Source organism: Asterias amurensis, chromosome 2 (assembly GCF_032118995.1).
Source record: "Asterias amurensis chromosome 2, ASM3211899v1".
NCBI lineage: Eukaryota > Metazoa > Echinodermata > Asteroidea > Forcipulatida > Asteriidae > Asterias > Asterias amurensis.
Window position 1 is genome coordinate 19,820,464 of NC_092649.1, and position 14,750 is coordinate 19,835,213.

General features: G+C 39.9%; 1 protein-coding gene across 1 annotated transcript; it reads left to right on the forward strand.

The window, feature by feature from the left end:
* Positions 1–39: 39 nt before the first annotated feature.
* Positions 40–13,015, forward strand: LOC139952359 (translation initiation factor eIF2 assembly protein-like). Its single transcript, XM_071951476.1, has 12 exons — positions 40–155; positions 1,777–1,961; positions 3,026–3,094; positions 3,654–3,807; positions 4,997–5,103; positions 5,730–5,784; positions 7,387–7,462; positions 8,060–8,182; positions 9,258–9,286; positions 9,836–9,949; positions 10,741–10,872; positions 11,575–13,015. The coding sequence occupies exons 2-12, from the start codon at positions 1,867–1,869 to the stop codon at positions 11,659–11,661; spliced, it is 1,041 nt and encodes a 346-aa protein (XP_071807577.1). The 5' UTR covers positions 40–155; positions 1,777–1,866; the 3' UTR covers positions 11,662–13,015.
* Positions 13,016–14,750: the final 1,735 nt, after the last annotated feature.

Here is a 14,750-nt window from a genome sequence, read left to right on the forward strand (position 1 = left end):
CAGCTATATGCCAAATGAGGGCGCCCTCCAATATTTTCATTTTGGCGTTTCATTAATTAAAGGGAAGAGCGATCACCCTAATTTGAAGTTTTCTAAAGGTTTTAAAACGGAAAGGTATGCTACTTTCAAATCTCTTGGTGACTGCCATTCAAAAGGTACAGTTCGTGACTTGTCGTTTTCAATAATTTTTGGGACATAAAATAAATACTTTTTTAATTAACCATAAAATTAAATGATATTGATATTTGATACTTGATTACATCATTAATTTTACTGTAGAGTTATGATTAGATTTTATACAAATTCTTCCCAATCGGCCTAATCCCTCCTCATGTATAATTGTTGATCATGATTACCATGGAGCAATAAACTAGTGTGATTACGTAATACCATGGAGGAATAAATTCTAATTTATTTCCCCTCCAACTCCGAGTCCAAGCACAAAAACTTGCTAATCAATAAACACAGAAAAGTATAACATACAAGTTACAATACCAGCCAAAATTACATGTTATTTAATAACATTGTTGTGATTGGTGCTCAGCAAAGAAGTTGGTCAATCAGTATTATCTGCTTAAAAAGGGTCTGTGTTATGTATCGAACGGTTCCAATAATACATTGAATTATTGCCTTTAATAAGCAGCGCTTTAAAGGAACACGTTGCCTTGGATCGGTCGAGTTGGTCTTTCAAAAGCGTTTGTAACCGTTTGTTATAAAATGCATATGGTTAGAAAGATGTTTAAAAAGTAGAATACAATGATCCACACACATTTGCCTCGAAATTGCGTGGTTTTCCTTTTACTTTGCAAACTAACACGGTTGGCCATGGTTGACTCCCATAAATGGCCGACCGTGTTTGTCGACGAGGTAAGAGGAAAACCACGCAATTTCGAGGCATGTATGTTTGTGTGGATCATTATATGCTACTTGTTAAACATCTTTCTAACCATATATGCATTTTATAACAAACGGTTACATTCGCTTTTGAAAGACCAACTCGACCGATCCAAGGCAACGTGTTCCTTTAAGTTTAAAATTGGCCCCATGGTTTGACAGAAATTAGAATAGCAGCGGAAAGAACCTTCTTTCTACCGCCATGACCATGAAGAAGCACTGATTCATCAGACAGTTCTATTCCTATTGGTGGAGAGAGTGTCACGTGGTGGTGTTTAAACGGTTGATAATGACCAGCTGGAGCTGTTCATAACCGGCTGGCTTCCGTGTCGGGCGTGCAAGATTATCACGCGGAACGCAATTCATAGCTATCAGTAACATCGCGTTATCTGTTTCTAAGCGCGCGCGCATAATCAATTTCTAAGTGCGCGTGCGTACACACCCCATGCATCAAACAGATTCTTCACATTTGTGAACAAAATATTTCAAACCTTGAATTTTCAATTGTCAAAGTGTCTATAATTGTATTTTTTAAACAAAAGGGCAGTTGTAAATGGGATTAAAAGAGTAGTGATTCCTTATTAAACCTCTGTTTAAAACCTTGCAGGGTCGTCGGCTCGGGCCTTTGTCACACGGCATTGACCCTGCCGGTTTTAAACGTCAGTTTAAGAACTCATCGCTTCCATTTCATTCCCTTAGTAACCAAAAACATAATTCATTGTTCTGAATCTTTACCATTGCTCAATATTGCTACCATTGTGGGGATTAAGGCTGGCAAAGAATATAATGAATTGTATTAATAATAAAAATAATAATAAATGAGACTTATAAAGCGCATTTTACAATATTGAAATAAATGCTTCTTGTTTTTCTCTGTGTTAGTTTTAGATTTCGTCTGTTCATTGAAGTCTGAACCCAAGCAAAGGCGTTTTGAAGTCTCGACTAGTTTCGATTGAAGTCAAGATAGATATAATGTTGAGCTTGGTGCCAGTCATGAAAAAACAGCAAGTTCTAAATTGCAGCTTTTCTGCATGGTACCCCATCTTCAAACACATCACAATAGACAGGTAAATATCTGACATAGAGTTATATATAGAGGGCGCACTGGTGATGCTGCTTGCACAAACGCGACGGGACCGCAAGGAGACACGCGTCATTTTATACGCGTGTTGAATACGAAGTACACATTGGAGTTTGTGTTTGTTGAATGCTACGTGATGCTGTTTTGTCAACTTAAAAAATTGGCCGCATGTGTGCATACCGGGCCGCGTAAATAGGCCGGTGCGCCCTCTAGTTCTTATATATATTCTTTGATATCTAATTACAGATCTTGGTTGAATTCTGGGGTGGATTTCACAAAGAGTTAAGACTAGTCTCGAGTAAGCAGAGTTACTCATCCTTACTTAGGACTTGTCTTAAGTTTTTAATAACTCCTTGGACTAGTCTTAAGTTTGGACTGTCTTTGTGAAATCGACCCCAGATGTAGTAATGAAATCATTGATGCCTCAAAAGTATACTTAATCACTGTAGCTCGCAAGCTCGATGAAACCTTTAAACAAGGGTGCTTGCTACATGTATGTGAACTAGAAACACCTGTGTTAATCCCTAGTGAAAGTCGGGTTGGTGAAGTGGTGTCTTGCCACACCTTTCACCTCTGGGACCCTGGTTCAAATCCCACCAGGGGCTCTATGTGGATTGGGTTTTCAGATCCCAGTTGACTGCATGGGTTTTTCCTTGAAAAAGTCTCTGGGGTTTTCCTCCCACGTCTAAAACTTAAGTTTCTTCATTGTCTTCTCTCTTCTGGTTTGGCTCTAATAAGAGCGTTGAGGTATCCAAATCCCAAAACCCATTCTCTTCAACAATGAGTATTCTCGGTTCATTTTTAACCCTATTTCATGAGATCTACGGCTTAATGTCCTATCTGAAAGGACAAAGCAACCAAGGTAAGGTATGTTACTAAGGAAAGTGCCACAACTGGGATTCGAACCCTCAATCTGCTGATCAGAAACACCAGAGCTTGAGTTTGGTGCTTGTAACTGTCGGCCACTACACACCAAAAAGTTATATTTGTATGCTCTACCTGCAGGGTTAAATTGTTTTAACTTTTGATGTTCTGTGTTTTTATTGCTAGCCATATCCTGCCACTGTCAAAGGAGTTCCTCGCTTATTTGGATGCTGATGGAATTTATCTTCCTAAGAGGTGAGAATTAAACAAATATAATTTCTTCCTTACTCTGGCCACGGGGCTACATTGTAGCTTGGTGGTCTATATATTAGCAATGCAAAGGCCTGGGTTTGAACCTCACCAGAGTGATGCAGGGCTGTATGCTTCGTTTTTGAAAGGGCAAGGGCACCAAGGCAATTTGTTTCTGGAAAAAGGCACCCTATGAGGAAATTGTAAATTTCCACTGGAGCATTTCAAGGGCACCAAGGCAATGACAAGGGGCAACGGAGGCAATTGCCTTCGTTGCCTCCGTGAAGTATCAGGCCTGGTGATGTTCCTATGGATTGTTTGGATTGTACTGAGTATACAGTGCTTTTATACACATCAGTATATGGGTAAAAACAAACTGTATTCTTTATACCCGATGGAAAACTAACATCTATACGACTTTTATTGGGGATGCTAATGTTGTGATGAGGTTGTTTTGTTAGTTCGTTTGTGAGGCCCTTCAAATTTTACGATCTTTCACGTACATGTACTTGACTAATAAGTTGTATAAAGTCCATTTCATGACATCAATTTCCGCCAACCTCAGTCCCACAGATGCACCCAGTGACATCATAGATGACACAGAGGAGATAGATCACAACAAGACACCCTCTTTCCCAGATCTGGAGGCATCCATAAAAGAATCAATTCAGAGTCTCGGCGGTAGAGTGTTTCCCAAACTCAACTGGAGCTCACCGAGGGTAAGCAAAATTCACCAGTTGTGTTAAAGAGCACTGGACTCAAACTCTGGGCCAAACTTCGTAGAGCTGCTTAAGCAGAAATTATTGCCTAACAACTGTCTGCTAAGCAGAAATGAACAGGACACCAGTTACAAACTGTACATAGTAGTTTGGCTGATAACCTTATTCTGGTAAGCATAATTCTGTTTTGCTTGGCTACTTTTTGTGCTTAAGCAACTCTATGATATTGGGCCATGGTGTTTTTTGATCAGCAGAGTGTGTGTTTGAGTCCTGGGCCCAATTTCATGGAGCTGCTTAAGCACAAAATTCTGCTTAAGCAAAAAAATCCATGCTTTGTAAAATCAGATTATCGGCCAAGACTCCACTCAATTGTTATGCTAAGTAAACAACAGCTAAATACCAGTCACAAGGAAAGAATATGGCATGAAATTTTGGCCTGTAACATGTGTAAAATAAGCGAGCTACTTTTGTGCTTAACCAAATTTTGTGCTTAAGCAGCTCTATGAAATTGGCCCCTGCTCATGGAACTTTTGTCCTTTAGCAAGATACTTTACCATAATCACTTTGTCCTTTGAATGGGACATGAGGCAAAAGAGGTGCTTTGAGGCAAAAGGCAAAAGGTCTTATGCACTAGAATTGCTATAAAAGAACCCTGCAGCCGATTTCACGAAACGCTAGGATTAATCCTATCTCGAGTTAGGACGAGTAACTCGTCCTAACTTAGGATCAATCTTAAGGTCTGCATGCTACACTGCAGGGTTGGGACTTGTCCTAAGTCCTAAGATTAATCTTAAGTTAGGAAGAGTTTGGTGAAATCGACGGCAGAACACTTTAGGCCTGATACTTAAGACGATCTTAAGACGATTGCAGTCCAGTGTATTAGCCCTGCCCCTACCCCTTTTGTACAGGATTATTTTTAGCGCTAGACCAATTTTAGTGGGGGCTCTAAATCCAGTTTAGGCCACTGGGGGCGAGCTGCTCGATAAAATTATTCGTGTTTAGATATTGGGCAACCCGAATTGCTGAAGTGCAATCTGGGGGAAATCTGTGCTGGGAAGCACATTGTATTTTGCTCAAAGTGCTGGCGAAATTTGTTCTGGGCAGGCCCCGCCGGCACTGCCCACCGTGGCTACGACTCTGCAACTCACCACTAGAATGATTTTAAAACTGTTTTTTATTTGTTTTTCAGGATGCATCCTGGATGGCGCGTGGCAACACCTTGAGGTGTTCTCGTGTGAATGACATCCTCCTTCTGCTAAAGAGTTCGGATTTCGTTTCACATGACCTCTCGTTACCGTATGTACATTGAAATCCTTGGGTGTAGGGTTAAAGGCAGTGGACACTATTGCCAATTACTCAAACTAATTATTTGCATAAAAACTTACTTGGCAATGAGCAATCGAGAGCTGTTGATAGTATAAAACACTGTGAGAAACGGCTCCCTCTGAAACGTAGTTTTTGAGAAAGGGGTAATTTTTCACTCCAGACCTGAGGTATTTTATAGGTACCTGAAAGCACACAAGTTTGTGCAACAAGGGTGATTTTTCTTTCATTATTTTCTTGCAACTTTAAAGACAGATTGAGACTACATTTTCACAGATTTGTTATTTTATAAATAATGAATGACGTCACGATGCAAATCCATGGTGAACAAGCAAGCTGGCCGCCTAGCTTTCTTGCTAACTTGTGACATTTTTCTGCAACAATAAGCATGCAAATTTGCTCACCATTAAGCAACGCTATGAAATTGGGCCCAGACATGAAGTAGTTAGAATCATGATGAGAGGAACCAAGGATCCAGCAGTGATCCAGCCATAGCTGTAGCCGCCATGGCTTAAACTCTCTGAAATATTCAAATACTGCAAATGTGTTAATTTTTAATATATTGCGCCAATGAATTTGTTCCCTGGTTTTGATCATAGATTTGAACACTGCACAGATTGTGAAGATGGCCAAGAAAACAACGTGAAATATGAGGTAGGAAGAAGTACCAAGAACGGTTCTTTCATCTTCGTCCAAATTCATGCTTCTAAGATAGCCACATTGTGACTCTGAGTTAATTGGTTTAACTGAGCTCCCAGATGTGACTTACTAATACAATTCCTCACTTTAACAAAATCCAACAACGTACATGAACTCAACACGCAACACACTGTTGGATTCTGATCATTATGCCTGATCCCATGTAAAGCATAATCAGTTAACCAGTGCAGTCCTCAGTCCAACACCATACAGTAACTCAACATCCAAACTGTTGGACTCTGACAATGGTGGTATGTCTGATCCCATGCAAAGCATAATCAGTTTCCTAGTGCAGTCCTCAGTCCAACACCGTACAGTAACTCACCACCCAAACTGTTGGACTGAGGTGGTATGCACAAAACCATCTTAAGCAAAATCAGTTACATGTACTAGTGCAGTCCTTAGTCCAACACCATACAGTAACTCAACATCCAAACTGTTGGACTCTGATCGTGGTGGTGCATGTCTGATCCCATGCGAAGCATAATCAGTTTCCTAGTGCAGTCCTCGGTCCAACACCATACAGAAACTCAACATCCAAACTGTTGGACTGTGATCGTGGTGATGTCTGATCCCATGCAAAGCATAATCAGTTTCCTAGTGCAGTCCTCAGTCCAACACCGTACAGTTACTCAACATCCAAACTGTTGGACTCTGATCGTGGTGGTGCATGTCTGATCCCATGCGAAGCATAATCAGTTTCCTAGTGCAGTCTTTGGTCCGACACAATACAGTAACTCAACATCCAAACTGTTGGACTCTGATCGTGGTGGTGCATGTCTGATCCCATGCGAAGCATAATCAGTTTCCTAGTGCAGTCTTTGGTCCGACACAATACAGTAACTCAACATCCAAACTGTTGGACTCTGATCGTGGTGGTGCATGTCTGATCCCATGCGAAGCATAATCAGTTTCCTAGTGCAGTTGTCGGTCCAACACCATACAGTAACTCAACATCCAAACTGTTGGACTCTGGTCGTGGTGGTGTATGTCTGATCCCATGCGAAGCATAATCAGTTTCCTAGTGCAGTCTTTGGTCCGACACAATACAGTAACTCAACATCCAAACTGTTGGACTCTGATCGTGATGGTGCATGTCTGATCCCATGCGAAGCATAATCAGTTTACAAGTGCAGTTGTCGGTCCAACACCATACAGTAACTCAACATCCAAACTGTTGGACTGAGGTGGTATGCACAAAACCATCTTTAACAAAATCAGTTTACCAGTGTAGTCCTCAGTCCAACACCATACAGTAACTCAACACTCAAACTGTTGCACTGTGGTGGTATGCTTGATCCCATGTAAGGCAAGATCAGTTTACAAGTGCAGTCCTCAGTCCACCACCATACAGTAAACTCTACACCCAGCAGTTGGACTCTGATTATGGTCGTATGCCTGATCCCATGTAACGCATATAAGGCCTGATCAGTTAACAAGTGCAGTCCTCAGTCCAACCACTAGCTTTCTGTAGCATCTAATGTTGTAATTTTTGAAACCCAACCAAAGTGTCAAGATACTATAATCTTTTTTTCCTCATGTTGATTCTAACCTTAGCTTATTTTGAGAAGATGGACTGATATTTCAGAAGCGACAGAGTTCAGAGTTTTCGTCAAGAATGATGACATCATCGGTAGGTAACCTAATTTGTTGTTTTTGCTTCCAAGAAAACTATGCGTAATTATCCGGAAACTCAATTTACCAGTTAACTGCAAACTGAAATCCCTAATCTTGTTATATCAAAAGGCCTGATGCTTCATGGAGGCAACGAAGGTGATTGCCTCCGTGCCCGCTGGTCATTGCCTTGCAGCCCTTGAAATGCTCATAGTATAAATTTACAGTTTCCCCTTAGGGTGCCGCTTAACTGAGGAGAAAATGCCTTGGTGTCCTTGCCCTTAAGGAAAACGAAGCATGCAGGCCTGCGTCAAGTAATAAACCACAAGGGAAACTGACTGGGTAAATTTTAAATGATTTTGGTTCGAACAAAGACAAAGACAAATTGAGTAGAGCAGGACTTGCACCTGAACAAAGATATTGACAATAAGGGAGACTGCCAACATTCAGGCTAGATAGCTCATTTGGAAGAGTGCCGTCAAGTCAACCCGGAGGTCGCAGGTTCAAGGCCCCCTCTAGTCCAACTCTTTGTTCAACCCAAAATTGAAGTATCTTGATAAAGTACTGAAGTATCTTGTACAATTTTGTTATTTATATACTTCTGTCTTCTCTCCAGGTATTTCTCAACGAGACCACACAAATTTCTTTCCCGATCTCATCCCATTAGCAAATGATATCAACCTTGAGATTGAGGATTTCCATGACAGACACATCGCAGGAAACTTTCCTGACCATAATTGTAAGTTCAATTTTTCAAGGATGTGCCTTAAAGGAACACGTTGCCTTGGATCGGACGAATTGGTCTTTAAAAAGCATTTGAAACTGTTTGTTATGAAATGCATATGGTTAGAAAGATGTTTTATAAGTAGAATATAATAATCCACACAAGTATCACTCAAAATTGCACGGTTTTCCTTTTACGTCGCGAACTTACGCGGTCGGCCATTTATGGGAGTCAAAAAATTGACTCCCACAAATGGACGACCGTGTTAGTCGACAAGGTAAAAAGAAAACCATGCAATTTCAAGGCATCTTTGTGTAGATCATTGTATTCTACTTTTACAACATCTTTCTACCCATACGCATTTTATAACAATTGGTTACAGAACGCTTTTCAAAGACCAACTCAACGGATCCAAGGCAACGTGCTCCTTTAAGCCATTATCACACTGCATCTATTATCCACATGGAACACAGCCTAGGGACTACCTGGGAGTTTTTTACCCTACGGTTTACCCTTGGCATATTTTGTAGACCATTCCTCTAACTTTCTCAACTCCCTTGGGAGCACACAACTCCAAGCTGCTCAAGTCAGTGCCAATGGGTACCTCAGCCCTCTCAGGTTCCCATTTATACACCTGGGTTAAGAGAAGCAAGTATGCTGAAAGACACAAGTGTCAAGACCAGGACTCCAACCTACAGTCTGGAGTCCAGTGTGCATGACCGCTCGACAACCGACACACCAGTTTTGCTTTGGTGTTCAGTTTACTTATTGATAACTTCTGCTTATGGTTCCACCTTTTGAAACAAATTTTTAACCTGTTAGATTTAGTGTATACAATGTACATCTACATTTCTATAGGATTAAAACAACAATTGAACAGTTCCATAAGCCAAGGGTATACTTTGCTTTTAAGTTAAAGTTGTGTTATACTTTTTCTTTCAATTTACATTACAGATTTAGTGTATACAATGTATGTACATCTACATTTATATAGGATTAAAACAACAATTGAACAGTTCCATAAGCCAAGGGTATACTTTGCTTTTAAGTTAAAGTTGTGTTATACTTTTTCTTTCAATTTACTTTACAGATGTATATGACATTTATCGACAAGATAAGGTAAGTTGTTCTGTCCAATATTAAGTTGTTGTTTTTTCTATTTCTTTTGAGGGGGGGGGGGGGGGGGGGTGTTATAGGTAAAGAAGAGGGTTACTTAAAACACAACTGTGAAGATAAGATAAAGACTCAATCTAGCTCTGTGGTTTAGTGGTAAGACATCTGCAGCCGATTTCACAAAACGCTAGGATTAATCCTATCTCGAGTTAGGATGAGTAAGTCGTCCTAACTTTGGATTAATCTTAAGGTATGCATGCTACAGTGCAGGGCTGGGACTCGTCCTAAGTCCTAAGATTAATCCCAAGTTAGGAAGAGTTTGGTGAAATCGACGGCTGCTCTAGCAATGCAAAGGGGAAAGTACCGAGTATACAGTGCTTTATACACATTGGTTTAAGGGTAAACAAAATCACATTTTCAGGAGTAGCTAACTTCGCTGCAAACATCCCTGCTAGCATACAGCAAAAATTCTAAGCAGTGTAAACATAAAATTTGTCTATTTGTAAAATTTGTCTGCGCAGCTAAAGTAATAATTCATACATCTTCACTTTACAGAGGAAATTTCTGCTGATAGATTTCAACCCTTTCGGTGAAGTGACAGACCCATTGTTATTCAACTGGACTGACCTGAACCAGCTCGACGTCACAAGTCCCGAAAGTCAATCATGGGTAAGGAAGAATGTCAAAATTGATCAGAAAAATGTCCTTCAAAAAGTTTCAAAATAAGTTTTGGGTTGAACAAAGAAAAAAAAGGACTAGAGGGGGACTTGAACCTGCAACCTCTGGATTACAGTGCAATCTAGCAATCTAGTCTTGGTTTTCCATATGATGAGATCACTTTTAAAGATGTTAACTTTTAAATACTGTGCACAAGCAAAGGGTACATGCAAATGTCCATATCCAGCGTGCACCCAGGCGCATACATTGTGCACAAGTTAATGGAAGGTATATCTAGCCCAAATGCTGGCAGTCTCCCTATTTTGTCATGTCTTTGCTTGGGCTGCAATTCAGAAGCCATTCAACAGCTAACTACCGCATAACCAGGGATCACACCAGAGTTTACAATACAACCTGGGAAGCAGCAGCAGAGGGATTACCTTTAAGGGATGCAATTTCTTAGGTTACTACAATGTGGAACTTATAAGCCTTTTTGAGGTATGGCGGACGTGATACGCGCGCGTCACACGCCGCGACTGATGCCACGCTCACCATGTTGGTGGTCATTAGGTTTACGTGTAAACGGCGCGTGGCCTAAAATGCGCACTTTACTGAATAACATACGTTCTATTTCTATGGTCAATACGCACAAATTTACCACAACTTTACAGTGTTGTAGCATCGTGTCCGCCATATCTCAAAAAGGCTTATTGATTGTGTTTCAATATCTCTAGATGCAATTTGAGTTCAAACAGTTCCAGACTACCTCTTTACTTTGTTTTCTTTTTATTCTTTTTTTTAAGGAAACGTTCCGAATTGTCCGTAGCTTTGAGGGCATCCAACCAAGTCAGTATCTTAGTTACAGCATTCCAACGGACATCCTTCACTTAACGACAGGATTGGATGCCAACAAACTTGCTGATTTTCTCAGAATGGTAAGAAAATGAAAAACAAGAGATTGAATTTTACTCTTAAACCATGTAAGCCCGGTTTATACTTCCTGCGAATGCAAATGCGAAGCGAAGTTGAAGTGAATTCGACGTCACACCTGTTTTCGCTGCAAATGTTCGTAAGAGTTGAGCAAAGCTCAACTGCTGCGAATTATTCATTGCAAATCTCTGGAATCAACATTCGCTTCACATTCGCATTCGCAGGAAGTATGACCCGGGCCTAAAAGGGAGATTATATCAATGGTAATTACTACAAAAAATAATGCCCATAAAAACTGGCTTGAAAGAAGCTCTCTGTAGATAATGTATACCATGTTGAGAAACAATTTTCTTCCGAGGAATGTTGTTTTAGAGAGAGTAAAAAACTTTAGCCTCCGAGAAAGACTCTGCTAGGGTCGAATTGCAGGCCATTAACTATTTTTTGCAGAAAGATTTTGACCCATTAGTAAAAGATAATCAGATAAACATAAATCCAAAACAGTAAAGACAACGATGCAAAGTCTTGCTGCGCCTGGCATGTCCCCCCTTTTTCGCGCCATGAGCTTCAACACAAGACAGAAACCGACGCGTTGCAAGCATTCTTCTTGTTATTACTGCAGCTGTATGCCAAGGGCATGGAGGCAATTGTCTTATCAGAATTAATATGAAATTCCATAATAAATTTGAATTCTTTGTATTTTGATTCAGGAACTGCAGATGCCAGACCAACAGGAATCCTCATCATCAGATGATGAAGATGCTTCACCAGTTGATGAAGATCAACCAGAGAAATGAAGCAGGAGTAGCCCCCCCCCCCACTCCATGCCATCGCCGAGGTCAATTACTAGTCTTGTTGCAAGACGTTGTCATTCACTATCACTCAACTATCACCATCCCCCGCTCCACTTCTGCTTGCGGCACACATCAAAAGATAGCGGGCGCTGTTAAAAACTTCCAGATCACCCCACCATGCCACTATCAAAACTCTCTACTCTCTTAGTGGAAAGGTCGCGATGTGTGTAGAGTTGAGTGTATGGGGCCTATGGTAGTACCACTGAGGTGGACTAACTCAACAAGAACGCCTTGCACTAAGACTAGTCAATTACAGAAAACGTGACTCTCTGCAAATAATAGGTTAGACTGGTCCCATCAGTGGATAAACTTGCAGTTACGCGAGCTTCAATTTCTGCCGTATTGGTCCGCTCCGAAGTGGCGTAGTTTGTCAGATAATACACCAGGGGTCGATTTCACAAAGAGTTAGGACTCGTCTCATCTCGAGTTAGGACGAGTAATTCGTCTTAACTTAGGATTAATCTTAAGGTCTGCATGCTACAGTGCAGGGTTGGGACTCGGCCTAAGTCCCAAAATTAGTCATAAGTTAGAAAGAGTTTTTGTGAAATCGACGGCAGCAGTTAACTGTGCTTTCGATTGTCTGCTAATTCTGCATGTATAATGTTTACAATATGTAATTAAGAGAATGTCTCCTGACGATGACTAGAGTAAGCTAGTCGAAACGTTGAGACCAATTCAGAACTGACTCCGTGGCAGTACAGTTAATTATGATCCTATAAGCTAAAGTAGTAGTCCAGTCTAATTTCTATACCATCCGCCCTTGTAATAATTAAAAAGCAGGACAGTTCTTTTCAGAACTGAGAAGTCTCCCGAAGCTCCGATTATCTACTCCACGGCAGTAGAATAAAGCAAGACAGTTCCCTAAGAACAACTCTACCTGGCAAGTAGATACACACATGGTGTTACCGCAAACCAAATATACAGTGTACACTGTGAATGGATGCGTGGTCAAAGGTACATCTGGCAGGATCCCTCCATGTGCTCATGGCTGGTATCTGGCGTTATTCTCAAGCTTTAAAGTGTAGCCTTAGTTGTTCACGCGCTGTTTCAGCTTGTGACATCAAACGCAAAGGGTCTTTATATGCATGGATGTCGTCATGCCGCCATCTTAGAGATATACAATAATGAAAATATGGTACTTGACACATATAGAAACCAGATTTCGGTTGCAAAGTGTTTGAATGAATGATCTCATTGGTCTATGAAGGAATCCTATAGGAGCTGCTGATTGGCTGTTTTCTATATTCAAAGGTGTACATAGGTATTATAAAGAAAATAATAGCTTGAGACCTTAATTTGTTATTACAAAATGTACTCACTTTATTTCATAATAAAAAAAAACATGTACATTAAACTATTTGAAATCTAAGAAAATAAAAGTATTTGTACCAAAATAAGATTGAGGCTACAAATTACTCTGCATTTGTTTCCTTCATAATATTTAAAAAATGAAACAACTATAAAAGACCACATATTCGTGGGAACAATTTATAAACATTTGTATCGAATGAATGTTCAAAATAAAACTACTGTGCATAAAAACTTTTTGAAGTAACTACAAAGACAAAACTTAATAATATTACAAGTGGAACATTGCATCTTTTTTTAAACATAACTAAAACTTTTTCAGTGCACTTGAAAAAAAACCTAGCATGGGAATCGCTCTCCCTTCATTGCCTTTATACTCTTTCTAAACCCTTGCTCCGAACAAATTTTAATGAATCGTATTGGCTCAAACTTTGAAACTAAAAAAAACTAAACTATTTACATTCTCATTTTGTGTATCAAACTGCTTAACAGACAGGTTATCATTGAACAAAAATAAATTTAAATCTTCACGATTATTTTACTAACTACAGGGGTGAGAGTCATTGCTGGCAAAAAAAGTCTGAAAGTCTGAAACTCGGGATCCAAATTTTGGGAGGCATTTAGAAATGATGGCGTTACCACCTTTTGTTATTAATTAGATTTGAAAGAGCTTTTAGGAACAGTGGCCTCAGCACTAGAGAGGTAGTCGTGGCCTGGCATGGCCAAGCGGTTAAGAGGAACAGATTTAAGCTGGCTCTGGTGTTTGATCTGCAGAGTGTGGGTTTGAATCCCGGTCGTGACACTTGCTACGTAAAATTGGGGCGGTAGTGCTTTCTGCTCTACCGGCCAGGCTACGGACTGACGATACCTAGGCCTACATCCGTATGGACTGTAAAAGGGGTAACCCTGTTTCAGCCCTAGGAGTAGGTGGCAACAGCCTCTGGAAAAAAAATTGTAGCCCACACCTTGAGTGGCCTTCAGGCCTTGTGTGTCTGGCGACGTAGATCAAAGAGCCGTATTTATTTAAATAAGGCCAGGAACAAATGATGCTTGATTCTCTTCACCAGTGTACATGTATATACCTTTGGTAATAATCCAAAAACTAATAAGGATACAAACTGACTTGGTGAGAAGCAAAGCAGCTGTTGTTGATGTAAAACATTTTGATAAAGAATTCCCGTCAAAAGAATGTGGTTTTAGAGAGAGGGATTCACAAACATTCCAATCTAAGAAACAGTTCTGCATGAAGTTTTTCTCAGATTGTGTATTCCAATTACAGATTATTCTTCCTCTGTGGACATTTATAACCGCTCCAGATATTGGGCAACATTTTAAAAACGCTACCATCTTTGGAAGCAAAATTGTCACAGTTTAGTTTCATTGTATTTGTTTATATTTCCAAAAACCAAAAGTTCTACTTTGCCTTAAAAAAGTCTAAATTCAGACCGATATCTTGAATTTCTCATTCTTGTAATTAGTTTCGTTAAACTTACAAAAATTATTCTCTGATAATAAACACAGGTTTGGTTTAGCATGATTATTATCGCATACAAAACCACCTTTTATACCTACCAATTTAAAACTTGAAAACAAAATGCTTGCATTAGAAATACAATTATGATGAATTAGTTGCAGGTAGGTAATCTACAATGTTACAGTCATTACCAGCATTTTTGATATTAAATTTTATTAATCATACTGATATAAAAAAAAGTGGTTTAATG